The following is a 26,919-nucleotide window of genomic DNA, read 5'->3' as shown; positions in this document are numbered from 1 at the left end:
GGTGTGATCAATTTTCAGATTTCATTTTATTCTTGGATTATTTGCAAAAAGAAACCCTTGTATAAACAGTGTGAATTCAAAAAGAAATTTCTATGTTTGTGAATAAAAAAGAAAAATTTTCACTTGTAAATTTTTTTTTATTATTATTCTGAGAAAGTAGTTATAGTCAATAAAATAATTTACAAACAGGCTTACTAACATGCAGAATGGCAGGCGTGCCAAGAGAGGTTGGCCAGGTTTCCAAAAAACTGTAAGGTGCTTTAAAGGCTTGCCAGCTGCAGTTATTTAGAGAGAATATCCAATACAGCATGAAAGGCTTGCATATACAGAAAAGAAAAACTAAATACTTGGATTTCAGTTTGTTGGCCTTAAAGGAGTTTTCTTTCGTGTGCTTCTGGTCAGCTGCCTTTGAGGCAATGGCGATTCAATGTTCCACTGCTGTGGCCGAGGGGACCTGCAAGGGCAGAGGAGCCACGTGTTACAAGTGTGAGGCATTGCCAATATCACGAGGCATAAGAGCCCTTGAGCCATCAAATCAGCTGTGGACAGCACCCTGAGACTAGTGAAAGTATCACATTGCCATCTCTAGAAGTAACGTTCATATGCCTTAATGTCATTCAACTAAAAAAAAAAAAGGAGGAAATAAACTAAGCCACTGAACTTACGGTTTGTCGGGTGACTGCAGACAGAGAATATCTTTTTTACTTTTCCCTGAACTTTGCCCATCTCCTAAATAAGAAGACAAGATTAGTAAAAGGAAAGTGTGTGGGAGGATAGTCTCAAGTTTAAATAGATTGATAGAAACTATTAATCCTGAAGGAAATTGCAGGGTTACAGCAGAAGACAAAAAAAAAAACACAATACAGATCATTCTTATTATATATTTAAGTATACACTTAGTGAACATATACTGTACACTTTATTAAAGTTATTACATTTGCACATATCAGTTACAATTTCACAGTCCAGTGTTGTCAGTCACTAGCACAGTAAAATGCACATAGCATCATTAAGATGTCTACTAAACCAACTCGGCACCATTCAGCACACTGGGATCACCACCATCACCTTATCCGTGGGGGTTTGGGGATTCATTACAGATCCTGATGGGTCAGCTCAGGTAGAGCTCCTTGGAGCAATGCATATGTATCGGTCTATAACTGAATGTGCTCCTCTGTTTAGCCAGGACGTCATAAAGGAGAAGAGAGTCAGCGTGCAGGACAGTAAGCAGCCTCCTGCGTGGCATCGTGTTCTACCACTTCCTCCAGTGAGTCCAGCATGACTCCCAAGACTGAACCTGCCTTTTTATTCAGTTTGTTAGCATCAACTGCACTAAAGCCATTTCTCCAGCACTTTCCACTACAGAGCCAAGCTGTTAAATTAATCCAAACCACTGGCACTTACATCTAATTCCAATGAAATGCTTTGAAACTTTGGTGAAAAACATTTTAATGACAGAGACAAAGTCTTTTCAAGACAACAATCAATTTGCTTATTGTGCAAACAGAAGTGTGGAAGATGCTCTGCTTGTTATCTTGCATCAAATCTACACCTTTCTTGATCAGCCTGGTTCATATGTCAGAGCACTATTTTTGGATTTTTCTTCAGCGTTCAATAGCATAAAGCCTCATATACTGATTGGGTTTACATTCATACTGTTCAATTTACCATTTTTTACACTATGGATTCAGAACTTTCTTTTAAATCGTTCACAGACAGTTAAAGTACAGGACACTTTTTCAATAGTCATTCATTCAAACACAGGAAGTCCGCAGGGGTGTGTCTTATCACCATTACTGTTTACGCTATACACAAGTGACCTGAGACAGAATAATGACCACTGCTCCATTATCAAGTATGCGGGTGACACCAAGCTCATAATACGCATATCTGGGGAGGATGAAAGCCTCTATCTGAATCAAGTGGACTGTATGGTAAACTGCTGCAATAAAAACTCTCTCTCTCTGAATGTAAAAAAGACCAAAGAAAAGCTATTTGATTTTAAGAGACAGAAATCTGAATGTTCACCTATTGTAGTTCTGGGAAAGCAGGTAGAAATAGTGACTGAATATAAATACTTAGGAACTTACCTAGATAACAAGGAATACAAATACAAAAAAAATATTCTCTAAATGCAACCAGTGCTTATTTCTCCTCCATAAACTCAAACTATTTAAAGTAGACAAGGACCTCATGTCCTTTTATCGCAGTATGATCCAGTCTGTGATCACTTTCAGTTTCATTGCCTGGTTTAATAGTCTGACAAACCAAAACTCAAAAAAAGCTCCAGCAGATTACAAAGTATGCAGCTAAAGTTATTGGGGCTGATGTAGATGATTTGTCTAGTGTGTGTCAGAGGGCAATGCTAAAGAAACTGGAAATCATCTCAACTGATGACAGACATCCATTACATGTAGAACTAAAGTTCAGTAAATCGGGAAGGATAGTCGCTTTGAAAACCCACACAAATCGCTCCAGAAACTCCTTTCTGCCTAATGCCATGCGACTTTTCAATAAGAAATATTGGAGATAATGTTTAAGGTTTTGTTATATATCCTGTAACTTTTTTGTTTTGGTGTAAATATGTATTATCTAACTGCCTTACCTTAACCTTTCTTGTTTCTATTTGTCTGTTTTATTTCATTCTGTCCGTTATTAGATGCAACTGAGAAGGCAATTTCATGTTTTCTTGTGTAAACATGACTAAATAAAGAAACCTTAAACCTTAGATTGGTAGAAGACATGCATATACCAAACGACCTCACACCTCCTCAGAAAAGAGACAACTTTCATCATTCTTGTATGGAGCCTCTGTTTTGGGACACCAATCAAGCCTGTCATTCAGATAGACCCTGATGTACTTATATGTGCCCACCACCTCACCGTCAATAAGAACTAATGACAGTGCAGTCTTGACCCTCCTGAAATCTCCGATTATTTCCTTTGCCTGTTTTCTGATATTGAGCTACAGGTGGTTCAGTTTCCAGCATTCAACAAAACATGTAACATTTTAATACATGAGAATAGCATTTTGAAGTGATCCCCTGATGTTTCTCATCATCATACTCTCTCTGAAAACCACTCACCATGTACTGATGAAAACGACTTTGAATTACAGATGTAACTCACTCCCACTCCAAACGTCACATTATTAATTGTCGCTGTTAGAAAGATAAAGAAGATACTGTAAGGTCAGGGCAGCAGCATGCAGGTTTCTAAATGCTCCAAAGGGTCCAAACAGATTCCTGCTGTTAATGCAATTTGTAAAATACTGCAGATTTGCCAAGTCACTACTGCCACCTAGTGGTTACAGTGGAAAATTCCCAAACCTGGCATGCACACTTACATTCTGGGGTACTGATAGCCCTCATGTGAACAGATGACTGGCTGCTTGATGACTGGTCCTGCAGGGATCCTGAAAAGAGCCCAGAGTGGGATTTATCAGAAAGTAGCCCTTGAAGTTAAGGGTGAGCTTGTCTGAGATACTTTTGCCCAGAGGTTTGCTTAGCAGCTTTTCAGACTCTACTTCAGTTTTCTTTATATCTTTTCATACCTGCTTCATTTGCATCTGGGTTTTCTTTGTAAGGAATGTGGCCACCTGCACTAATGCTTTGGCTCCTTTGTTTTTTAATACTTTCTGTCATCTTCCTAGCTGAATTCAAGATGGCATCTGTGCTCAGTGACTTTGGCCTATGGAGGAAAACTTTGCTGAGTTATTTAAGTACATAAACGGACACAATATTTTAAAATATGCAATACCCACCTGGCCCGAGACAATAGAGCTGTGACCCGCAGTGGCTGCGGTAAGACACGGGGAAGGGTATGAGGGGATTTGTTCTCAAGCTGCTGAAGCAAGCACCTGGAGTCTGGCGTTATGCAGACGTCCCTGGGCACCAATACTGCTGGTGAATCCTGAACTGGAAGCTTAAAAAAAAAAAAAAAAATACCAACAATGAACTTCTAGCCCAAAAGATACATCAGAATGCCATGGTCACAATGATTAAGTATCAGAGAATCAGAGTGGAACTTGGATCAGGATAAGAAAAGAAACAAAATTCCAAAATGTCTTCATGTATTAGATTTATAAACAAATCAATGCAGTCTACTGGCTAAATTAAAGAAAAAATTGGAAAACCAAATTAGTTCAAGGAGAAAATCTAGAAAATGTATCCTGAATGAAGAACAGCCATTCTCATGGCTCTGACGAAAAGATGGCACGAGGTGTTCTAGCAGGTCTTTACTCTCGCCCCATACTCTTCCCAGTCTTACCGGAGGGGTTTTAGGAAGGGCAGCTGCAGTATCAGCAGTGGCATCCGTGTCTGGCTGTGGTGCAGAAGTCACGTTTTCCTCTTCCTGCTGTCCCTCTTTCTCCAGCTGCTCCTCGTACTTCTTCATGTCATACTCCAACTCAGCTGCCAGTTGCTTGTCTGCTGTGAAAAAGTCTTGGATCTCATTTCGGTAATCCTGCATCATCTCCTGTAATTAAAGAGGAAGACAGCAAATCAGGCAGGCACGATTGAACATCTTGTCCATGACATAATGCTAGCCTAGATGGATTAGCCATCTCTAGGACATATCTAGGTTAGCCTCTCATTCGATATAAAGAGACATCTAGAAAGCTTCCAGTACTTTGAGGACAAGGCTACATGACTTCTATCTTGATGTAAATTAGAAATATCAACATAGACACTGGCTCTATTTAATACAGGAGCTCTGAAATGAATGATCATATACAACATCCCCAAGAGATGACCACTCAGAACAGCAGCAGCAGCAACTGGACAGGGTAAGGCAAAGACATCTGGGAGATCTGGTGGTGGGTCTTGCTTTGTTCAGATCATAAACAAATCACTCAATCCTCTCAAGAACTTTGTACTTCTAGAATTATAGCAGCAGCACAACCACTACTAAAGGTGACCACTTCCTCTGGCATCTTTAGAAGAAATGACATCTAAATGCGAAGAGGAGCTACCAAGAGGAGGCTAGGAACTCATCCTCTCTGGGCTCTGATAAAATGAGGTTGTTCAAAAGGATCTCACATGTAAGGTTTAGGGCTGCTCCTGGAATTCGGCCATTTTATTCCCCTTTAACTCCAAGACTGACCTAATTTGTGACGTGACTGCTGAGTATTTCTATCAAGCAATGCTGATTGGGAGTCTGTGTATGAGATTTACTGTGTATATTAAGAAAACAGAAATTAGGAGAAAAAAAATGTCCTGTATAAACTAATTGAGATGAGACAGACTGAAAGACCACTGTTAAAACAATTTACAGTTGTGTTTAATATTTAATACCAAATCATTTAACAAAAATACCTGAATTCTTGCCAGCTTATTAAACTTTGACATCGCCAGTTTTTATAAATGGCAAGATTAAGAGCATCTAACAGTCAGTGGGCAGCAGTGATGAAGCTGGCAGAGCTGGTGTTTTCCAAGTTGAGCTCAAATCACAGCCCACATGTTAGGCCATCAACTCCAATCAAACCCATCAAAATACCTCTATGATGAGTGTGGACAACATGCTGCAAGTTGGTCGGACAAGCACATAACAATTTCATGATACCCTTTAATAGTAATAGCTGCAGCAGCAGTTGTACTGGTATTGTCGCGTGTACAGAGTCATGTTGGATTGATATAAAAATGTAGAATTTGGTACCAATACAAACTTTTGGACGTCAGTACCAGTACCAAAACAATACCAAAGCCAATAATGGATAGCTCCACCTTGGAGTTTCAAGATCACCGATATATGCATATTATAACATGGAGCAGAGCCAGATGTGGGGCTATTTCCCTCTTGGAGTTTTAAGTGCATGATTATGCTATTTTTGTTTTGAAGATATGGATGGAGCATGTAGTGAGTGGCACATGATTCCGGCATGCAAACTTTAACTTCCAATACTAAAATTAGCATAATGCTAGAAAAGTACAGATTTAAAAATTGGGTAGGTACTCTTATTTCAGTACTTTGAGTATATCGTGCAACACTACTGCAAAGTGCAGGGAAATTCTTACTTGCACGTCCTGTGATAAGCATCACTATATTTTACAACAGCAGCAATAACTGGTTAGATGAACATTGTGGTGTTTGGATATACAACTTTTTAAAATGCTGCGGGTATTTTGTATTCCACATAACATAGGATCTCACCCTGGACACAGACAGAGTTAGACAAACCAATAAAATGCTGTAACACCTGTCCTCTGGAGCATGCAACTTAGCACATGGGCACTGTTCCCCTGTTGAAAATACTGCATGTCATCAAATATTAGATATTGATAGCGGTTGAAGACAAACATTTGCAATAACAGAGGAAATCAAGAAGGTTCAAATAATTTCATGACACTGTAAGTGTAAGTGTGTGCGTACATACTGTAAATATTAAATATTTTATCTTCTATATAATAACAAACTAAGGCCTGTATGTTCAGTCCCCTAGAACAATCTGATTGGTCGGTTTGGCTCTGGTGATGCAACAAGAGTTAATGTGAGACACATGAGGATGGAAAAGACGAAAGGGTTGAGATCCGAGTGCAGCAACGGGTGACACCTCAGCACCACAGTAGCTGAAGTGCCAATCCTGCAAGTTGGAGGACCTGTTTCCTGGGTTGGATGCAAATTAACGTCATACCCAGGACAGAGCAATCGCAGGTTAAGGGCCCAACCGAGCAAAGTCATGGGAATCGAACCGGCAACCTTCTGATTACTGGAGCAGATCCCTAGCCTCAGAGCCACCACTCCGCCAGAAAGGTACCTTGAAAATGATGACAGAGTCCGAGAAGCTGACTTAACTTGAGAAAGAGGATACCAGTAAGGAAAGGTTCACACACACAAGTGAACACAGAGGAAAGGGGCTGAAAATACGTGTACAGTATGGGAATTTTTTTTTAATCTATTACCATGGCTAGTATATGCTGCCTCATCTCATCCCAATGGTCAGGTTCTACTGTTAATAAAAGATACTTTAAATATAAAACTTCCTTATTTCTTACCCGCAGATAGCTCATGAGGTCTCGTAGAGCTGGAATCCGTTTCTCCTCCAGCATGCCTTTCAACACAATAATAATGGGAATAACATTCTCAATGAAATTCTTCTTCTGAACCTGCAATTTAATGCAAAAATGTGAAAAACCTGACACTGTTAAAACCTGACCTTAAATTTAACTGCACTCTACTTTAGGCATTTGAAACATTCAAGTAATTTGTTTATCCACAGAGGGGTGTTACTGACTTGCATCTAACGAATACGATCTACAAGAAAACTAATAGCTTCCTAAGCCTTATTTGTGTAAAGGTTGGGTCATTTTAAGCTTGAGAAATCTTTCCCTATATAGATAAGATGCAGAGTGGCTGAGAAATGTGGACTCTGTTTACTAACGTGTGAAATGAGCTTCTTCTGGGCTACTTCCATAACAGCATTAGCCATTGCCATCTCGTCTTCGTCCCCTTGGCCGTCTTCCCCTGGCTTGGACCTCATCACAGACAGTTTAATCTCTTTCAAGCCAAGAACCTCAAATGTGTCTGACAGCAGGTCACCTCCTTCGGAGTCCAGTGGAAGAAGGCCATCCACAAAACAAGCTGCCAGTAGAAGAAGCAGAAAATGACATATAACACCTCACTCCACTGCACAAAATAAGTCTGCTGCCCCACTGTCTGCACATTCATGTTTACCAAGGACGTTGTGGCAGATTTTGGAGGTGATGCTAAACCTCTGTTCATCAGTGAAGTGCTCCAACAGGAACTTGTAAATCTTCATGCGCCTCTCTTTATTTTTAGCTCCTTGCAAAGAAAACATGGTCTTCTCTCTTTTAAAAAATAAATAAATAATAAAAATTAAGAAATGAACTTTGTTACATAGAGGAGAATGGAAGGGCAGTGATTAGATACTTCAGGTCACCCGCACCTCTGTGTCTGCTTGAATTTATTGTACTTGTCATGTTTTTCATAATTATTGAAATGGAAAATGCACTCAATGAAGTGCTGCGAGAACATAATGGGGTTCCTCTTCAGCAGAAGGTGGACTAAGCAAAACTCTCCAAGGCTGAAATGAGACAAACAGGAAAACACTAAAAGTATATAGTGACAAGATTGCTCCGAATCGGTTATTAAAGTTTTTCTGAGACATAGATTTCATAACAATACTGCTTAAATTGGATTTCTTCTAACAGCCAAGTAAATATCAGAGGACAAATGTTCTGCTACACTATGTAAGTTAAAATTAGTTGGACTCCTCAAAATTAAATTCATTAAATAATAATGAAACTGGAAACTGTACACATACCTGGCAATGCTGGGATCAGGGTCAACAAGCACACTGACAAACCGGAAGAATAATGAGCCTTTCCACTTGACAAACTCTTCCTGTTGAAAAAGCAGAAAATATTGGCATATTCAAAAATCTACCATCATGCATATAGGCTAATTAGAACAGCTCAAAAATTATATACAGCTAGCACTGGGGCATTACAAGAACCAGCATTTTGGTATTAATTCGATATCAAAGTCCTGAAAAGATACCCGTACTGGACTTTTCATAGTAGCGTTATTACCAAGAAAGTAGATACTGCACTCATACGTAACTGCAATTAGAAAAATAAACCCAGAAGGCACCATAATTTAACATGATAAAAACTTGAGTAAAAACTACACATAAAAATCGCTCATTTTGGTGATGATACAGCACTACATCAACTGCATGTCGAAAAGAAAACCAGCAAAAGTCATGTCTAGAAACACTTCGTGTTTGCGCAGGAAAATTTGAGACCACAAGTGCAGAAATTGTACTTGTTATTTAAAAAAAAAAAATCTAAATACACAACTGCTCGCATTATTGCCACTTTTATCCCATTATAGAATTAATTCAGAAATAGTTTTGTGAGTGCAATGAGAGCAAAATAACATTATAGATCAGATGAGGTGTAATTGTTTAACTTGTATTGTCACACATTTGTGAGAGGAAATGAGAAAATAACATTAAGCACATTTTAATAAAAGAGTCAAATACAGTACCAACAAATTAATAGAGGCTTTGTGTTCATTCTGTGATTGTAATAAGCACAACTAGTGTCCAGCAGTACAAGCATTCATCCATTTTGTAACAGACATACACAGTTCAGGGTTGGTGTGGGTCCCACCTTGCACGCATCTACAATTACACATATAGGACTGTGGGATGTGGGAGGCCTGGCAAGCCTAAGAGCAGTTGCAAAAAGTAAACATCGAGGCAAGATTCAAATGAAGAGGCTGTTTGGCTTTCTATACTGGCGATCGCTCCACTTGTTAATGCCAAAATAAAACTTTAGTGCTTCAAAGACAAGGCACATCAATTTGACATGTACTGTGTTAAAAGAGATGCATAATTGCCAAAACATGCAGTTAGCAGGACAAAGAAAACAGCATACTTTATTGCTAAATACGAATTTGGAAACAAAGTGTTTAGATCTGGACGGTGTATATGCCCAAAAAAAAAAGTCTAACTGCATTCTCGTAGCATTGCTCGCATACTAAAGTGTCAGCAGGCATTGTTCGTGGCATTACACGTGTAATTTGTGAGCATGCCCTTGTCGATCAAACAGAGGAAGCTCTGCAGTCTACTTGTGACTTTACGTTGTAGGAAGTAAATAATTCAAGATAAGTAACATTCGATCTGGCTTTTATAGAAGTAACATAGAAATGCTTCTTATGTAAAGACCATCACAAAACATAATCACAAACATGAGTATGCACGATATGTCGGCGAGCCCTGTAAGCCGTGCTGTTTCTGCTGTTGGCAGGATGACACCGGACCTCGTCCTGTATTCAAACAGTGCCATCTTTCGCCTTTACCCCTGGTGCAGTTACGTTGTTCTTATATGTTAGTGGACATTTCTTGCGGGGAGGGCTTCTGTTCTCTTTCTCCGATCTGAGTTCACCTTTGTTATAGCTCGTCTGTATTTGAAAACAGCAGTGTCAGATCGAGCGTGATCGCGACTGACAGCATAAAACTGAATAAAAAAACGCTAACCTTTACAAGTACCATACATTTACACCGGCTGTTACAGACTCAAATCAAATGTATGCTTTTATTGTATAATAGTAAAAATAAGAAGAGCTCACTACTCAAAACGTTTATTTTGGGACACGTTAAGACTCGAACCCAGGGCCTCCTGAATAGCAGTCAGCTGCTCTAACCGCTGTACGCCAACCAAGAAATCAGGATAACCAGCAAAACTAACCCGATTTCTTTTTCTTTGGTTATAGTCTTAGGGGAAAAAAGCGCATTTGTTCTGTTATATGTATATCTTTTGTGAAAGTACTTATTTGATATTTGGACTTTAGTCTTCACACATTATACACTTCATGTCTACATTTTGTTGTTAGTACTAAAACATGGAAAACGTTGAACGCAAACCTAAAAGGCAAACATTTCCTGTCATCCTACACTTACACAGATCTTTGTAGACATGGTACACACGTGAAATGCATGTGTTCCGAATAACGATATTTTTTTTTTGCCTAGGTACCTGACTCACTGATAAACAAGGCTTCAGTTGGGAGAGGTTTTTGCAGTTTCTCCAACGGTGGGTGGGGGGCGATCTGTTTGTATAGCAGGCTGCTTGCTGCTTGGGATTATCAACACATTTACAAGTGCGAGTGGATTTATGGGGGGACAGATTTACAAGTTTTCTCGTAAGCTTTGGTAATTCTAGTGTTAAAGTGGGACCTGAAGAGCACACAGACTTGGGCAGATTTGCAGATGAAGAAATGTAAGGCAAGTAAATGAAAAGTATTATACATAGGAAATTGAAATGTTAGATTTGAATACGCAATGAAATTGCACCTAATGAGTAGGACCTAACAGCCATAGTAGACTGGTCACAACCTATATGGTATCTATATCCAGACGCCATTAAGAAGGCGGACAGAATGCTAGGTTACATAGCACAATGTGCAGAAGTACATGTCAAGGGAGGTTATGCTTAAGCAGTAGAACACATTAGTGAGGTCTCATCTACGATACAGTGTACAGGTTTGTTTTCTAAACTAGAAAAATGAAGTAGCAGCGCTAGAGAAAGTCCAGAGAAGAATGACTTGGTTAATTTCAGTTTAACAAAAGAGAGATTAAGAGGAGACATTAATGAAAAGTACAAAGAAAATGAAAATAATGGTTTTGGGCTACAACTTTATGCACAGTTTTTTATAACCACATAAGGACAAAGATGGAAACTTGTTAAGAGTAAATTTCGCACAAAACGTTGGTAATTTATTCCAAGTGTCTGTGGTTCCCTGCAAAAAGAAAAACTTTCAACCTAGTGTGGCAGAGTGTATAATTTTAGGGACCTTCAAAACTCGGCTTGATGTTATTGATGAGAAATTAAGTATTATAGTATAGGACTGATAAGCCTTTATGAGTTGAATGGCCTTTTCACATCAATATTTTTCTAAAGTGCTGTTGTTCTCAAGTAAAATGGAAGATTTTAATTCTAGAAGGTCACTTAATTGACCCAGTTTCCAGGTTAATCAGTTCCCTAAAACCCTCATTCTTTTTTCACAGTATCATTTAAGCAAGCATCTTGTGCAAATAATCCCCCATATATGAAAAGCAGAGCCAGCAGACCTTTTATGTCGGTCAGAAATAAGCACCATGTGAACAGGAAGACAAATAGACAAAGTGATACCTGAAGAAGATTGGTGAGCATAATGAGGGTTTGCTTGCGGATGAAAGGATCATTGTCCTTCAGATTCACAGAAACGTTGGGTATATAGCGGTCAACCATACTAGTGTAACGCACACACAGGTCACACATCACAATGATAACGTTATTACGGATGGGAATTTCCTCGCACACTTCCAGCTCACGAGCCAATGCCGGAATGCACTTCTTAGCAAGTTCTTCGTGCTGTAAACACAGCTTACCTGCAGCAAAATGGGAAACAGTTACATTTTCAAATGGTAACATGGGTGCACAGGCTACTCTAACCATTAAGCTTCTTGCTTTACACAGATCAAATTTTGGTTCAAATCCTTTAATTCTTCTTTGTCAAACCTGTAATATTATTGCTGCATTTTTCAATCCGTTCAATGGAAAAATGCTGCTTCATGAAGACAGCAGTGAAAGAGTGTACATTGCAGAGTGCTCCAGTAATCTTTTACTTCTTTGATTTTAACATTTCATTATATACCAGTGGTAGGGTAAATGTATCTTTACTTATCCATGCACCACAAATTAAAAGACTGAAAAGTATTCACAGGAACAAGCTAATTAGTCATCACTCAGCCTGCTAACAACAAAGTAAACGGTTCGGTGTGGAAGGTTTTCACCTAAGCAGCTTTCAGAAGAAAGTGCAAGCCAGACTTTTCTTAGTAGAAGCTATAAATTTAGTACTACTTTAACCCTACATCTAAAACCAAAAGAGCAGCCAAGCTATACACACCCAATGTGATGAAAGCATGTGCCCTCACTGTAGTGGGCATAGAAGAAGTCTTGAATTGAGAAAGTGGCTGTGAGGCTGGTATACCCTCCTCTGTATCCACGGAGGCATCTGACCAAGACACAAGACAATTCTATCATCCTTAATAACACAAAGAAGGCCTTTCCATAACACAGGAGAAGAAAAACTATGGAAGTAAATAGGCAAAGAAGGGACTCATTATCACAATTATTATAAAGATCTATCATTTATTAAAAATCCTGTTTTTATTTTTATAATTATTAGTTAACTTAAATTTGGATAATAGACAGATTTAAAATAGCACCCATACTGTTCAGTAAGCATTTTTAGTTCTAGTTTTTAAAAACAACTGCACAAATTTTAACATTACCTCTATTGTTAAAGCACATCATAAAGTCCTACAGATATACCATATTTGCCCCCCACAACATTACAAAATCATCTTTCTATATATTATGGTGTAGGGTTCACTTAAAAGGCAAGCAGGCATGGAGAATGATTTATTTATTAAAGTGATCCTATTTGAGTGGAATCAATGCTTATTTCCCACATTAAAGCCAGAATTTATCCCAAATTCTTGGGCATTTTACAGGATCCACTACAAGTAGTCAATGCCCAAAACTACAATGACAAACAATGCAAACCATAAAACGTGTCTCTGATAACAATCTCAACACATACTGGATTTTGAGCAGTCTTAGATGGTCACAAAACAACAAAACAATTATAAAAGATGAATGCTATCCACACAACAGTCATGCATCTCCTGTCTTACCAGCATCCAGATTGACATTAGATGCCAGGATTGATTGCACTAAGAGGAAAATACGCTTGTCTACTTTTGCAGGACAGAGCAGTGCTGCTTCTCCCAAAGTGAACAAGTGGCTCACCTGCCAAAACAAAATAAACAAACCAAATGAGGATTCTTAGTCATCAATAGAAATCAAGCAACCTGAAATCTACAATAAAGCATATGCTTACCACTAAGTCTTCGTCAATGTGCTCCACACCATCCTCACAAAGAATGATACTTGAAAGATAAGAACTGCAAACTGAGATGATCTCACCACAATGGTCATTCAGAAAGGTCTGCAAATAAAACACAACAAGGAAGATGCATCTGAGTCTGAGTCGGTTACTAAAATACATACAGAGTTTAACTGCAGAAGCACCTACCAATAAATCTAACAAGTGGATTCAGAAAGGGGTAGGAGATGGGGGGAAAAAAAATCAGTGGGTAGTAAATGCTTCTGAACACTTTCTAGTTTTTATTATTATTTATTATGTCCAATTTCTTGCTAAGACACTAGGTTTTCTCTTAGTGTACGAATGCCTTGTTTTCAAGGCAAAGAGCAAAGTGACCCAATTAAGAATTTTTTTATTTTTTTATTTTACGTGTTTCCTTCTTAAGCAGATTTTAGACGTGAATCTCATTTTAAACAAGTAAAAAAATATGTCCTTAACATTGCATTCATTAACAGCTCCATCCTGTCTATTTACTTCAGAGTAACTGGTTTTTAAAAGCATACGGGAGTAAACATACTCATGTGCTTTTTCACAGAATACCCTACCACCAACCATCCACTTGATGAACCCACATAATCCAGTTTCAGCAAAAGTATCTATCTATCAGCACACGTTAAGAACCAATTAGGGATGGGGACACCATAGTATCTTTGGATATAAACTAACACACACTCAAATACTCACCCACAGCAAGAAGGATTAAAGTAAACAATGAACCAAACATACCTGTCTTTAGGAAAATGGCCATGTATAAATTTAAGACAGTTTTTGACAAATTCTAAATCTACAAACCAACTCTAAATTTCACCCCACTTCTTAGAAGTGTCAGGAAAATAAAAAGTTCTGTTAGGCACGAGTCTGATTCTGTAGACATTCAATTTCTCTTCTGTAATGCTTAACTATAACAAGCACTGACTCTTCATTATTTACTATAAAGTACTACTGAATACACCGTAAGCAAGTTTCACAGTGGGTGGTTGGCTACACATACATATAAAGACATGCCGATTGTTTCTTCTCCCATCCAGCCCCCATACAAACAAACAAACACACACACACCCCAATTCCAAGAAGTCAGACCAAACCATTTGCATCCAACACCCCTGGCTTACCTGGGTCTCTTCCGAGGACTCACTCTTTCCCAATCTATGTAGGGAATCCACAGCAGCACTGATCACTACCAGAGGAGCACGGAAAGACAGGATGCACTTCTTTATATCATCTGATGAAACAGCATAATCAGTATTTTAGGCAAAATGTCAAAGCTCACATAAGAGAAAAAAAACCTACAGGAAAAGAATCCTATCACTCAAAGATAATACTGTCTCAATTTTAAACTAATTTATAAAGCAGGCTACTATTTGATGAATAAGTTATGTCAATTACTACACAATATTTCTATTGCCCAAAGTGGAAAAAGTGTGATAAGGAAGGAGGAGCTTAAAACACACCCAGAATCAAACAACAAGTCAAGCACAAATTACACAGCTAGAGGAAGTGCATTCTTCCTAGTCATTTTTAAAAGAGGGGAAAAATGCTTTATCCATGTGATTAAAAAATAAATGAATAAATATTTTTATGAAAACTAATACAGATCAAAAATCCACATACCAATTAGACGACTTTTGGTGTCATCGTTGAGATGTTTAGCAATGTGCCCAATAACACACAAAATATGGCAAGTCGTACTAGAAAGAACTTCTTTTTCACTGTCCCCATACCAAATAAGGTTAGATGCAAATAAAATTAAAAAATATATTTTAAAAATAGCAAAAAATATCTAAACATCAGCAAATTAAGAAAAAAAAAAAAAAGGTAACACAGTCAAGTACACCCAAGAATAAACAAAATTTAATTGAACATTCCAGAAAACTAATAAAAAAAAACTTCTACATACCTCACAATATCATCCCAGGCTTCTAGTATTTTGCCATAATTGAGCTTAGGAGCTGAACCTGCCACTTTGGCTAACAGCATCCAAGCAGCACTTGAGTGATCCGTCTCCGTGTGAGAGATGAGACTATTGATGAAGGAAGATGAAAACCTCTCTTTCTTGGACCAAATGGCAAATGCTTTACTGAGGTAGCGACTTTCGAAGGAGAGACAGAATTGTATTTATAAATAATTTTCTCTTTGTATACAGTGGACACTTCAAAAGAGAGAAGCACTTCAAATATTTAAATGAATTGAAAATTAAACTGCAAAAATCAAACCAAAACTAGTGCAGTCTCTGAATGCTACACAAGGTAGAAACTAAAGCATCCTTAAGCATAATCTCTTAGCTCCCAAGAGCTGTGCAAAGTGACATCAATCTGTAAACTACCATGCGTTCAGCTTCTTTAACAAAGCATCTTCATCTCAAAAGCACAGAATTATCAGTTTACAAATTTGAAAAAATTAAGTATTTATGCTAGCTTATAAAGCAGTATTCAAGCTCTGTTTGCAGGGTGTAAAACAGCTGCTTACATAGATATTTTAAGTATGCATAAGTAGTAATCACAGACGGGAAAAATAAATTAGAGATTTAATCATTTCAGGTAAATTTTATATACTCTAAGATAAAGAAAATGATAAATAAGAAAGATAAATGAACGAGAAGTCCAAATCAATTTAAATGTCGCACATACTATCTGCTCACCTATTGTACAGTATAAAAGACACATTAAATAATATAAACAAGTTTAAATGATTAAATAGCTTTTTGCCATATTTCTCTCCATTTGCTTAAAATTGAAAATGTAAGGATAATCCAGTAATTAAAGCATGTTTGGAAGAAATAAGGAAGAATCCAACAAAACGTATACATAGCATACAAATTTTACTAAGTAATCATTAATGTTTAGTAATTAAAACAGTATGAGATATCAACACCATTCATTCAGGATCTTTGATACAAAAGCGCTATAAAAAGACTATTAGATGTACCTTGCTTTAGACAGGTCTAAGAAAGTAAACACATTCATTTAAGAATCTTAGGAAAAACAATTTTTAGATTAAGTCTGAATTATTGACATTTTTTTGGGTTCAGTAGTAACAACTTCTTACCACAGGTCTTGGTTTTCACCACTAAGAAGTGACAAAAGATCCCAGGCTAGTTTTTGATGGGGGTCATTCTCAAACTGTATGCTGTAGTTTCTGATGTGCTGCAAGACTAACTGCTCTAGACATTCCAATGCTTTTTCTTGAACTGAGGTTTCACTGTCAAGCACCACAGGGACCACACCAGAAAGCCATGCTTTCTGCACTACACTGTTGGTTGAATGAGTCTAAAATAGTGAATGATAGAATATGTCATTGCATATGCAAAGGTACATCTTTCCAGGATTACATATTTGCAAACAACTCACCAAAAGCAGGTCAGTGAGGCAAAGTAAAGCTTGTTTTCTGACCGAAACTGCAGGATCTCTGCATCGATCCTGTAATATGGAAAGGTCCTCGGGGCAACATGATACAATACCAAACTTCAAAATATTAGTAAGCACCTATAATGGAAAATGTAAGGAAGAGGAACAAGAACTGAAGGCAAAATAAATTGTGATTCAAAAAGTTAATGTAGTGTGTATGGCAACTGATATGAGACAAATGTAGACTTTAAAAAAATAGACATTTTTTACCTGCAAAGCTGATTTTCTCACATTGACTTTTTCATCTCTTGCTCGGACTCTTAATATGTCCATAACCTCCATTGCTAGATTTAAAAAAAAATATCCAAACACACACACAAAAAAATAAGTAAAATCTATGAGCAAAAAAAAAAAAAAAAAAAAAAAGAACAAGGTTCCTAACCTTTAAGTATTTGCAACCTGAGTTTTCATAACAGTTTTAATCGCGCCCCCTAACGTTTTTTTGAAACCCTAATAAAATTTATTCCTATATTTTTTGCTGCCGATACACCGCTACAAGTTTAAAATTTCCCTACGAATAGTGAGATTATGCCACATATGGCAACATTCGTGCCCCCACAGTTTCAGAACCGCTGCCTTAGAATGTATAAACATGCATGTAGGTTTATCATCAGATATTAATACCAAGAATAGCCCACAATGGGTCAACAGAGAAAAAAAAGACCTGGGGTCTCATGCATAACGGCGTGCGTAGAAATCACACTAAAACATGGCGTACGAAGAAAAGCGGAAATATGAGAATGCACAAAAAATCCAGATGCATAAATCTGTGCATATGCCAAGTTCCATGTTCTTCCGCTAAATAAATCCCAGTCAGTGTGAAAAGTAACGCACGTGCATGCGCCTGCCACCACTCCCCAACTCCTCCCAGAATTACGCCTCTTTGAATATGCAAATCAATATAAATAGCCCTTAAGCTCAGTGTTCTGTGAAAAGACAATGAAAAAAGCATGGGGGAAAATAGAAGAATTTCAGCAAATACCAAGTGGAGGCAAGGAAATATGTACTATTTGTGGTTTAAACAGTGGTATAAACAACAAAAGGAAGTTGATCGAGTGTCAGAGAAACTCGAAAGCTCAAATTCACAAAGTCACACAGTGCCGAAATAAAAAAAGTTGTCAGATAGGCGAGTTGTTGCCCACCGTCTGACAGTCATATGGAAGCTTATTAGGGTACAGAGAAAAGAAAAAAAAAAAAAAAAGGCACACAGTGGGGAAAAAAAGCATGGAAATTTAATCTCGAAATTTCCACTTTAATCACGTAGTTTATTTTGTCATTAAAGTAGAACATCATAAACTTCATCTTAAAATCTTTAATTGACTAATTTCTCAAATACCATCATAACAGTAGCACGTTAAATGCTTTGTATTGTATGTGTTCTTCTATGTGCTCTACGTGATTCTTCAACGGGCTTTCTCTTCCTCCGATAGGACACAGAATCCATTACATTCATGATATCACAGCTCACTGAACAATTTAAATACTAAGATGTATACTTGATATCATTTTCATGATGATAGGAATTAAAGCATGTTATTAAACATGAGAACATGGTGGTATTTGGAATAGTATGGCCATTCCATGGACCATTATATTGTTACAGGTTAATTACAATCAGATGCCTTACATTAATAAACAATATGCGGTTAATTTCAGTGTATTTGATAAAGCCGCGTCAGTGATGTGGATCTAGAAAAGAAAGGGAAACCATAATGGAACAAAAGCACTGCTTTGACACTGGGTGCCACCAGTTTGCAAAACCAAGCAGAGAATTTACGTACGGCAGGGTTTGAGCTGGCATGAAAATGTGCATGGCTTTACACCAAGGTTAGTTTTTATACATTGCATGATGTGAGCGTGGAAACAGGCGTACGAAACATACATGAGGCCCCTGGTGTCTTGTAGCAGTTTTCAAATTTGTGAGAAATAAACACATTTTGTACCGCAGTAGGAATAAGGTGTAAGTGGCTTATATACATGAAAAGGCTCTGAAAGTGATTTTTTTTTACTTTTTGTTGTCATTCAGTTTAAGTCATTTTTACAGCATTGCACTATCCAGAGAAAAGGCTAGTGCTGTGCACAACAGTGACTTGACTTTAACAAACTGTCAGTTTTTACTAGTTTGAACTACTTACCACTGGTAATGCTTAAAAGTGAAATGGACAGTCTAAACAATAACAAAAATCGTAAATTTACAACTTTCTGTACAAGATGCATATCTTAAATTTCTTTAAAACATTACCATCCTACAACATACTGTAAGTATCAAATATCACCTCAAAAATGATAGGCAAATACTGTAAATAAATGTTTTAAAAACTTTGTTAAATATTATGGCTATAAACAGTCATACCTACCATCAAATATATGTGCTTCTGTTCTCTTTGTAAGCTCAACTGACTTAAACACTCCCATACTTTTTTGCTGTTGGTGTGCTGCAGTGGAACTAGCTATATTCAGAAACATAAGGTTCAACATTGTTACACATGTATTTTAAAACACAATATTCATTTAACATCCTACATTAAAAATACTCCATAAAAGGTGCGACATCAAACCATAAAACCAGAGAGCCATAAAGCTACTCTGAAGGATGAAGGATAAACAATCAAAAGCCAAACAGAGATGGAAGATTTTCAGGTAAAAAACAGAAAAGCTATCGCACAGAACATTTGAGCATTTGACTAGGTTCAGAGAACAATCATACTGCCATTAACTTTCAAACAAAATGTTTTACATTAGCACTTTAATAATAATAAAAAAGAATTTAAACATTTACTTTTAGAAAGTTAGAACATATGAAAGGTAATATGGACATACCTTCTGAATTTTCAGGAAATATTGTAGAGAATGCCCCATCGGTCATTGACTTTGCAGAGGCTTAAGGAAAAACAAATAAGGGAATGTTCAATAGTTCTTCTTTAATTTCACATACTATGTTATAAATCCTAAACAATGATTGAGTTTGACTGGGTCTGAAAAATGTGGAAAAGTATCAAAAAAGTAATAAATACATCACATACTTGACAGACAGAAAAAAAAATCTAGGGGCAAAAGCTTAGTAGAACAGAGCACATAGAAGTTAATTGAGCTAGGCCAATGATAGAGGTCAATCATATGTACTAATTTTATACTTACACTTTTGGAACACATCCTGAAAACCCTCCACTGACACTGAAGCTATGTGTTCTAGACATTGTGCAAAGCAGGTCAGTGCTCTGCTGCGAACAACTGGTGCTTTATCCGAACAACGCCTGAAGATTATTTCTTCAATCAGGAATTTGTGTTGTAAAAATCTGGCATGTTCTGGGTCTACTGTTTCGTTCATTTCCAATTCAGGGTGCTCCAATAAAGCCATTGAAGCATCAAGTGCAAAAACCCTGTACTGGCTCTGTGGAAGACACGATGGATACTTAAGTAATATAGTGGTAAGCATTAAAGAAAAAGTTAAAGTGACTTTGTTAGTTAAGGATGGAAAAAGTCAATATTTAAAAAAAATAAATAAATGAAATATTAAGACACTAGCATCAGACATTAATTTATGAACATCTATGAAATAAGAACCTTTGTATTGTGAGAGAAGTTGTATAGCCACTCAATGAAGGAAGCGTAATTTGCAGAGGGCAGCTCACATAGAAGTTTTGCTAAAGCTTGGGCTGCATAAGTACGATACTCCGCTTTGTCTGCCACCTGAAAAACAGACAGTTTTATAAAGGGAAGCAATCTTCCAAGTGCCATGCTGTACTGAACCTGTTTCATGTTTAAAGTCAAATGTAAATGAAGGCAAAACCTAAAACAGTACCTTAGTACAGATATGCTGGAGAAGAATGCGCATCACTGGTATTATGTTTTCTTTCATTTCTTTTGCCATGTGACTACAAATAGGAAAAGTGGCCATTAAAAAAGTTAATAAAACAGCTTTTGTCAGTTTATGAAATTTGCTATTCCTACCATCCAATATCCAAAGGTTACAGAATCTATAATGTATTCATTCACTATTTTGCTTATTACTATTTAAAAAATTAAACATTTCACTAATTGAAAAATAATTATCATTAAGTTTGATTTATTGCTTGAGCTACAATTCCTAAGTCTTTAAGGTCCAATTAATCACTGAGCCTAGGGAATGTTGATCTTACTTCTATGAAATCCCCCACCTTGCTTGACGACATTGAAACAGACTAGAACATAATCACAGTAGTAGATTTTTTTAGCTGTTTTTTCTTCTTTTACTTTCCATTCCCTCTAGGCTTCCACTCATATTTTACCAGGAAATTCCGTAAACTTCTATAGTACTATAAGCACACTCCTACATAATTGTTTATCTACAATATTCTCTCCAAAGTAATTTAAGTAAAAAAGAAACCAACCTACACACACTCACACACACCATCTGCCTTTTTTTTTTTATTTAAATCAACTTGGCCACAGCTCAGTAGCATTCTTTATATAACATCATCACCTTCCTTTAAATAAAACTTAAATAAAAAAAAAAAAAATCATTCCAAAGGTAACATTTCTTGAATAGGTTTTATAAAACAGCTCAACAATCGTAAACTTTCTGGGTCAGGCATATTCTTCATAGCTTATAGTAAAACAACTAACATTATTGTTAAACAAAAGCACTATACTGGGAACTTATGAAGGTCAACAGCAACTCTCAGAGACAATTATATTTAAATGAATTTCATGAGGTAAGATGAACTTGGCTGTTTAAGCTACTTTAACATGATGTCAGCCTACAACCATACAAAAGGTTATGTATGCAGAATACAAAAAAAACTGCTTTGATTTGATTATCTGCCTCAATAGGCAGATGCAACATTTTAATACATATAATCGGTTTACCTTGTTGTGCAAGAAGAAAAACTTTTTATTTTTTAAGTTTTAATCCTGCACTTAAGCCAGATATAATATGTATTAACTCTCACCTTACAAATTTGACTGCTTGCTCCCTGGCACTGACAACATTCTGAGTAATAGCCAGCAGGGAAGGACTTCCTCCATCACCTCCACTCATCATTAAAATCACATAAAGCATTTGATGGAACACACGACGCACAGTCTACAAAAGTAAAACAAATATTAATTAAATATATTTTACAATGTTAATATACAGTAGACCCCCGCCAAGTCGCGGTTCAGAGTTCACAGATTTTTCCTTAGAACCTAACTAATAATTGTTAGTGGAAACCGCAAATATCCTCCACAATTTTTATGCCATTTTTCATGGCAATACTGTACTGTAGAGAGAACCGTGGCTTGAGATGGTGAAAGCAGCCAATAGAATTTGAAACTGCAACTACCAGCAGTCCCTGCAGTGGATCTGATTGGTCTTCTGCTGAGGGTGCTGGGGCTGTTGAGGTCAAAGGGTGTCAACACTGCTTTTAAAAAGGGGGCTGGTGACCAAAAGCAAAAAAAAAAAAAATTGTAATTTGTGTTTCAAGTTCCTGTCTGTCTGCCTTCTGTTGGGTTACCTGTACTTATTCATTTTGTCCTGGATCGTTTCGTGCGTCTGGATTGTCTGCCATCTGCCTGTGTACATGAGGACTGTAAGTGGATTCATGGCCATCCTGCAAAGAAAGGAGCGCCCCTGAACCGGTCCACCAGTCTTCACCATTTCAGGAACTACCGGTAGGACTATCTTTACATTCCCATTCAATGTGCAGATCTCTGGACTATCTATTTTCATAATTAGATTTCATCCGTTGCCGTTTTTCATGAACTGTTTCATGATTTACTGTGTGTGTTTGGTTTGTGCTTTGTTGAATTTAATGTGTAATTTCAGTAAGGGGAACAGGAGTGGTATCGCTGTTCTCTTATTTCATTTGTTTTCATTACATTCTTTATTTGCTGTTTGATTACCAGTTTGCTTTGTTTTTGTCTCTATTTGTGAGTGTGCACTAGTTGGGTCAAGGCTGGTTGCATCCCTTGAATCTACAGCATAAAAATTAAATCACAGTCGACAGTGTGAATCTTAGTGGCACCGGACCGCTGAAAGTGTTATTCATTTCTTCTTGCTGCTGATTGACTGTGATGCATCACCAGCTGAGTGTTCTTGTGTTTTCCGTTTACTTAAAAGCCTGAACAGCACCTGTCCTTTTTGGCCGATTGCTTTGTTTCTCTTTCCTCTCTCAGACATTCTCTGCTCCTGTTGGGGGTTGTATTGTTTAATCGATAACTAACTGCATACTGAGGGTGTTTTTCTTCTGAGACATGTTTGTTTGAAGTGTTTAAATAAAGTTCTTGTCTCTACAATCCCCTGTGTTTCTGTGACCCAAGCATAAGCCGCACTAAGACAAGCCTGCCAGCGTCAGCGCTTACCTCTGTGTGCTTGCGTGCAGCCAGTTCAAGTGCAGTTGGCTCAGTGATTAACATCCATGGTGTCAGTTGCACTTTGTACATATTGTTCCAGTAGTTTTTTTTAAATAGTTTTTACAGTTCATTAGCAGTGTGTAAAATGATCAGTGTTGCAGTAATTGTGATGCTCTTTGCATGAAAAAAAGTGCTCCATTAAAATTTCACTTTTTCTTTGTTAATTGTGACGTTTACTTAAAGTGCAGCAAAAAAGTATTTGGCGTCCAGGGATGCATTACCCCCCCCCCCCCCCCAAGTATGTGGCAGTTTAAGGCTTAAGCCCCAAGATGCCGTCGAAACGCCCTGCACCGTCTAAGGCTTCTAGCAGTGAAAACGCGCTTGCATGAATAACAGTACATATAGCGGTAATATCTGTATTTTACATTCTAGCAATGCGGGAGACATAGCAGCACAGTATACAGGTTTACCTTTACATTATTTTTAGATAATGTATTAAGCTGAGTTTGAAATTAAATTAAAGTGTTTTGGGGCATATCTATGGTTTAAACTATGAAAATATGCATTTTTTTTTAACCACATTCAAAATTCGCGGTTTTTCACAATTCGTGGGTGCTCTAGAAACGTAACTCCCGCAAATTTTGGGGGTGTACCGTATTACTCGTCTTGTGTCTTTTGATACTGGAATTTGCACTTACTTTTTAACATTCTCGAATAACTGAATTCAAAAATGAATGGACAAGCAGACAAAAATGAATGTTTGCTTTATTAAAAATATTCCATGAAAATAAAAAACAAAATATGAAACAGATAGGTTCAATCAAATATTAAATCGAGTTTTGTGAAAGAAACTATTAGCTTGTTTTATGAATGCTGTAAGATTTTTCTGAGGATTTAGACAAATAAGCTATCATGTCAATGTGGCATAAATAGGAACAACCTCATAAGTATGTTTTAGAGGAATATTATAAATAATCAGAACAGCAAATGCAAACAAAGCACAGCTGCTGTCGTAGTCTTCTTAATATGCAATAAAGTACACTTATCATAAACAAGCAATAGGGAGCATAAGGACATTTATAATGATTTTGAAAGTATCCTAAATTATATACATTGAGTTAATGAGAAAATAAATCCTTAGATTCACAAACTAAAATGTAATTATCTTTTTAGTAGTAAAATACTACAAGAAAATAAAGGGTCACTTAAAATAATTCAACAAGAGAAAATATTTATAAATTAGTTTATATACAACAATGATCATACTTTGATTAAAAAAAATAAAATTTTATCAAAGAGAAAAAAAATCATCAGATTTACCCGATCTCCTTCCCCATGCATAGAAGAACACAAAACTCTGAGGCCATGATAGCATAGTTCAGGAAGGGCTTTCATCTTGTTGACATCCCTGAAATATATAAAAATTAAACAAAATGACACTGAAAATTAAACTTAAGGAAATATACAGTTTAATTTAAAGTGCCAGTTTAAAAAAGTACATTTCACATTTTTTTCCTTAGTTTTTAACCATTATTAATGTAAGGTATGTTGAGCTACTTTCATTTATGAAAGTTTGCTATATATGAATGTTCCTGTGGCTGTAGTAATGATAGCAAACAATTCTTTTACATTAGTATCAGAGTACCTTTCAGAAAGTGATACAAATTATCACCTGAACAGACTAGGCAGCTTATGAATCAATGGATTTCTTCCCCAACATCCCATAGGTATCTTTAAGCTGAACCTAACGTACTCAGTTACAATAAAAAGAACACACTCCATACTTTTACTCCAACAACACATTTTTAAGCAAATTTCTTTCACATATTCTATTTGACGTAAAGCAGGTAGGGTATTCAGCTAATAAAACCTGTTATTTTTGCATTTTATACAGATCTTTTTTAGCATAGCAATAAAGCATCTGCAGTTGGAATTCTCACCTTACAAAATTTAAAATGTGAAAACTACTAACTTCTTAAATAAAAAAGAACAACACTTTTTCTGGTAAGGTAATGTTTACATGAAAACAACAGACTTACGGATCAGCAAAAAAAGCCAACTGGCTGATGACGGGTTCATAATGTGTTACTTCAATCAAGATCTAAAATAGAAGAAAAAGAAAAAAAAAAAAAAAGGAATTTAAGTCTGGCAAGCTAAATGTTATATTAAATCTCTCTATTATAAAAAAATCTTGGAAGTCTCCAAGATTTTTTCTTTATATTATAATAGAGAGACAAGACGTGATTTTCTCGGAGAGACACTTATACGTCCCGCAAGAAAGATTTAACCACGCCTGGGGCTGGAAATAAAGGACAAAGAGTAGATGACAAAGTAGAACGTCGTAAAGAATTCAAAAATGTTGGCGTGGTACACATGCAGATCAGGTTAGAGATAATGGATGTATGAAAATTCATAACTCTCAAAAAAAGGATAGGAAAGATTGCATTAGTGCAAACAAATGGAAATTATTACTCGGTGAAATAATGGAACAACGAAATGAGATCAAATACAGTGGCACCTCAGTTTGCGAGCATAATTCGTTCCAGAAACGTGCTCACAGTCCAAAGCACTCGTATATCAAAGTGAATTTCCCCATAAGAAATAATGGAAACTCAGATGATTTGTTCCACAACCCAAAACTATTCATATAAAAATGATTAATATAAAATATAAAGTAAAAATACATAAAACAAATTAACCTGCACTTTACCTTTGAAAAGAATCATGACTGGTGTGAATGAGTTTCTAAACTCTTGTGAGATTGCACCCAACGGGACGACACGCGGAAGAGCATCCCAAAGCAGTCGTAGTCTCCCAGCACTGTAGCAGTTTGCCATAAAAGCGAATCCGAAAAGATCGCGGACATGCTATAAGCGCCTGCCATCGATGGGTGATACAAGGAACAAGGAACATTATAAATGTGCAGGGCCCTGCCTGACTGCTGTGTATAAGAGAGCGCAGATCATGCTACAATAAATAACCGCGCTGTTGCTGTTTCAAGCTGAATAAAGCTGGTGTTGCTAAAGTACTGAGACTCAGCTTCGTGTTTTAGGGTGCAAGATGGGGACTCGCACGTCACAGCACACATGCACGCACGCGCGAGCACACACACACACACACACAGTCACAATGCTAATGCTATAGTAAATAGTATACGCTCGTACGGATGTTGACTATATGAGTGAGGCACGCCGACTCAGATGGAGAATAGGAGACGATTGCTCACAATCCCGCAGCGAGAGAGAGAGAACCACCATCAGCTCAGTTGTGATCACATGACGCTCAGCAGACAAAGCATATACATACTACTCGTACTGCAAGACCTTGCTCGTTTATCAAGTCAAAATTTATTAAAATTTTTTGCTCTTCTTGCAAAACACTCATAAACCAAGTTACTCGCAAACCGAGGTTCCACTGTATATTGTTCAGATTTAAACTTTAAGTCGGAGACTTGCTAATTCGTGTTGCCAGAGAGAATTAAAAGATTCCAAAAACTTTGGCGCGGTATGAAGTCCCACGAGACGGAGACTTTTAACATTAGATTCTTTCAAGTCACGCCCTACTTACAACCATTTTCAAACAAGACCACGGTCAACAAACTTCAGTCGTATGGATGCTTTTGTCAGACACAGTTCCTGTGCTCTCAGCTCTTAGTCGTGTGAATGCTTTTGGCAGACACACCTCCTGCACTCTCAGCTCTTATAAATTTTATCAGGACAATAATTTTATACGTTCTAGATGA

At 37.1% G+C, this 26,919-nt stretch overlaps 1 protein-coding gene across 1 annotated transcript in view; it reads right to left on the bottom strand.

Annotated features, from left to right (window-relative positions):
* Positions 1 to 116: 116 nt before the first annotated feature.
* The window catches only part of ncapd3 (non-SMC condensin II complex, subunit D3), a 39,270-nt gene continuing 12,467 nt past the window's right edge, over positions 117 to 26,919 (bottom strand). Inside the window, exons 6-35 of the mRNA XM_028810423.2 lie at positions 25,217 to 25,278; positions 24,498 to 24,585; positions 21,794 to 21,927; positions 20,665 to 20,737; positions 20,427 to 20,552; positions 20,001 to 20,253; positions 19,683 to 19,742; positions 19,220 to 19,312; positions 17,073 to 17,146; positions 16,806 to 16,940; positions 16,504 to 16,724; positions 15,356 to 15,547; positions 15,070 to 15,167; positions 14,571 to 14,680; positions 13,414 to 13,521; positions 13,208 to 13,322; positions 12,415 to 12,522; positions 11,658 to 11,896; positions 8,282 to 8,361; positions 7,904 to 8,041; positions 7,672 to 7,805; positions 7,379 to 7,578; positions 6,993 to 7,103; positions 4,270 to 4,476; positions 3,764 to 3,924; positions 3,554 to 3,690; positions 3,347 to 3,415; positions 3,087 to 3,161; positions 666 to 729; positions 117 to 454 (exon numbers count right to left, since the gene is read on the bottom strand). Coding sequence (XP_028666256.1) covers positions 355 to 454; positions 666 to 729; positions 3,087 to 3,161; positions 3,347 to 3,415; positions 3,554 to 3,690; positions 3,764 to 3,924; positions 4,270 to 4,476; positions 6,993 to 7,103; positions 7,379 to 7,578; positions 7,672 to 7,805; positions 7,904 to 8,041; positions 8,282 to 8,361; positions 11,658 to 11,896; positions 12,415 to 12,522; positions 13,208 to 13,322; positions 13,414 to 13,521; positions 14,571 to 14,680; positions 15,070 to 15,167; positions 15,356 to 15,547; positions 16,504 to 16,724; positions 16,806 to 16,940; positions 17,073 to 17,146; positions 19,220 to 19,312; positions 19,683 to 19,742; positions 20,001 to 20,253; positions 20,427 to 20,552; positions 20,665 to 20,737; positions 21,794 to 21,927; positions 24,498 to 24,585; positions 25,217 to 25,278 — 3,765 coding nt within the window. The 3' untranslated portion in view covers positions 117 to 354. The remainder of the gene's footprint in view (positions 455 to 665; positions 730 to 3,086; positions 3,162 to 3,346; positions 3,416 to 3,553; positions 3,691 to 3,763; positions 3,925 to 4,269; positions 4,477 to 6,992; positions 7,104 to 7,378; positions 7,579 to 7,671; positions 7,806 to 7,903; positions 8,042 to 8,281; positions 8,362 to 11,657; positions 11,897 to 12,414; positions 12,523 to 13,207; positions 13,323 to 13,413; positions 13,522 to 14,570; positions 14,681 to 15,069; positions 15,168 to 15,355; positions 15,548 to 16,503; positions 16,725 to 16,805; positions 16,941 to 17,072; positions 17,147 to 19,219; positions 19,313 to 19,682; positions 19,743 to 20,000; positions 20,254 to 20,426; positions 20,553 to 20,664; positions 20,738 to 21,793; positions 21,928 to 24,497; positions 24,586 to 25,216; positions 25,279 to 26,919) is intronic.

This window comes from Erpetoichthys calabaricus, chromosome 9, assembly GCF_900747795.2.
Source record: "Erpetoichthys calabaricus chromosome 9, fErpCal1.3, whole genome shotgun sequence".
In the NCBI taxonomy this organism is placed as follows: Eukaryota; Metazoa; Chordata; class Cladistia; order Polypteriformes; family Polypteridae; genus Erpetoichthys; species Erpetoichthys calabaricus.
This window is presented reverse-complemented; position numbering and strand designations above follow the sequence as displayed.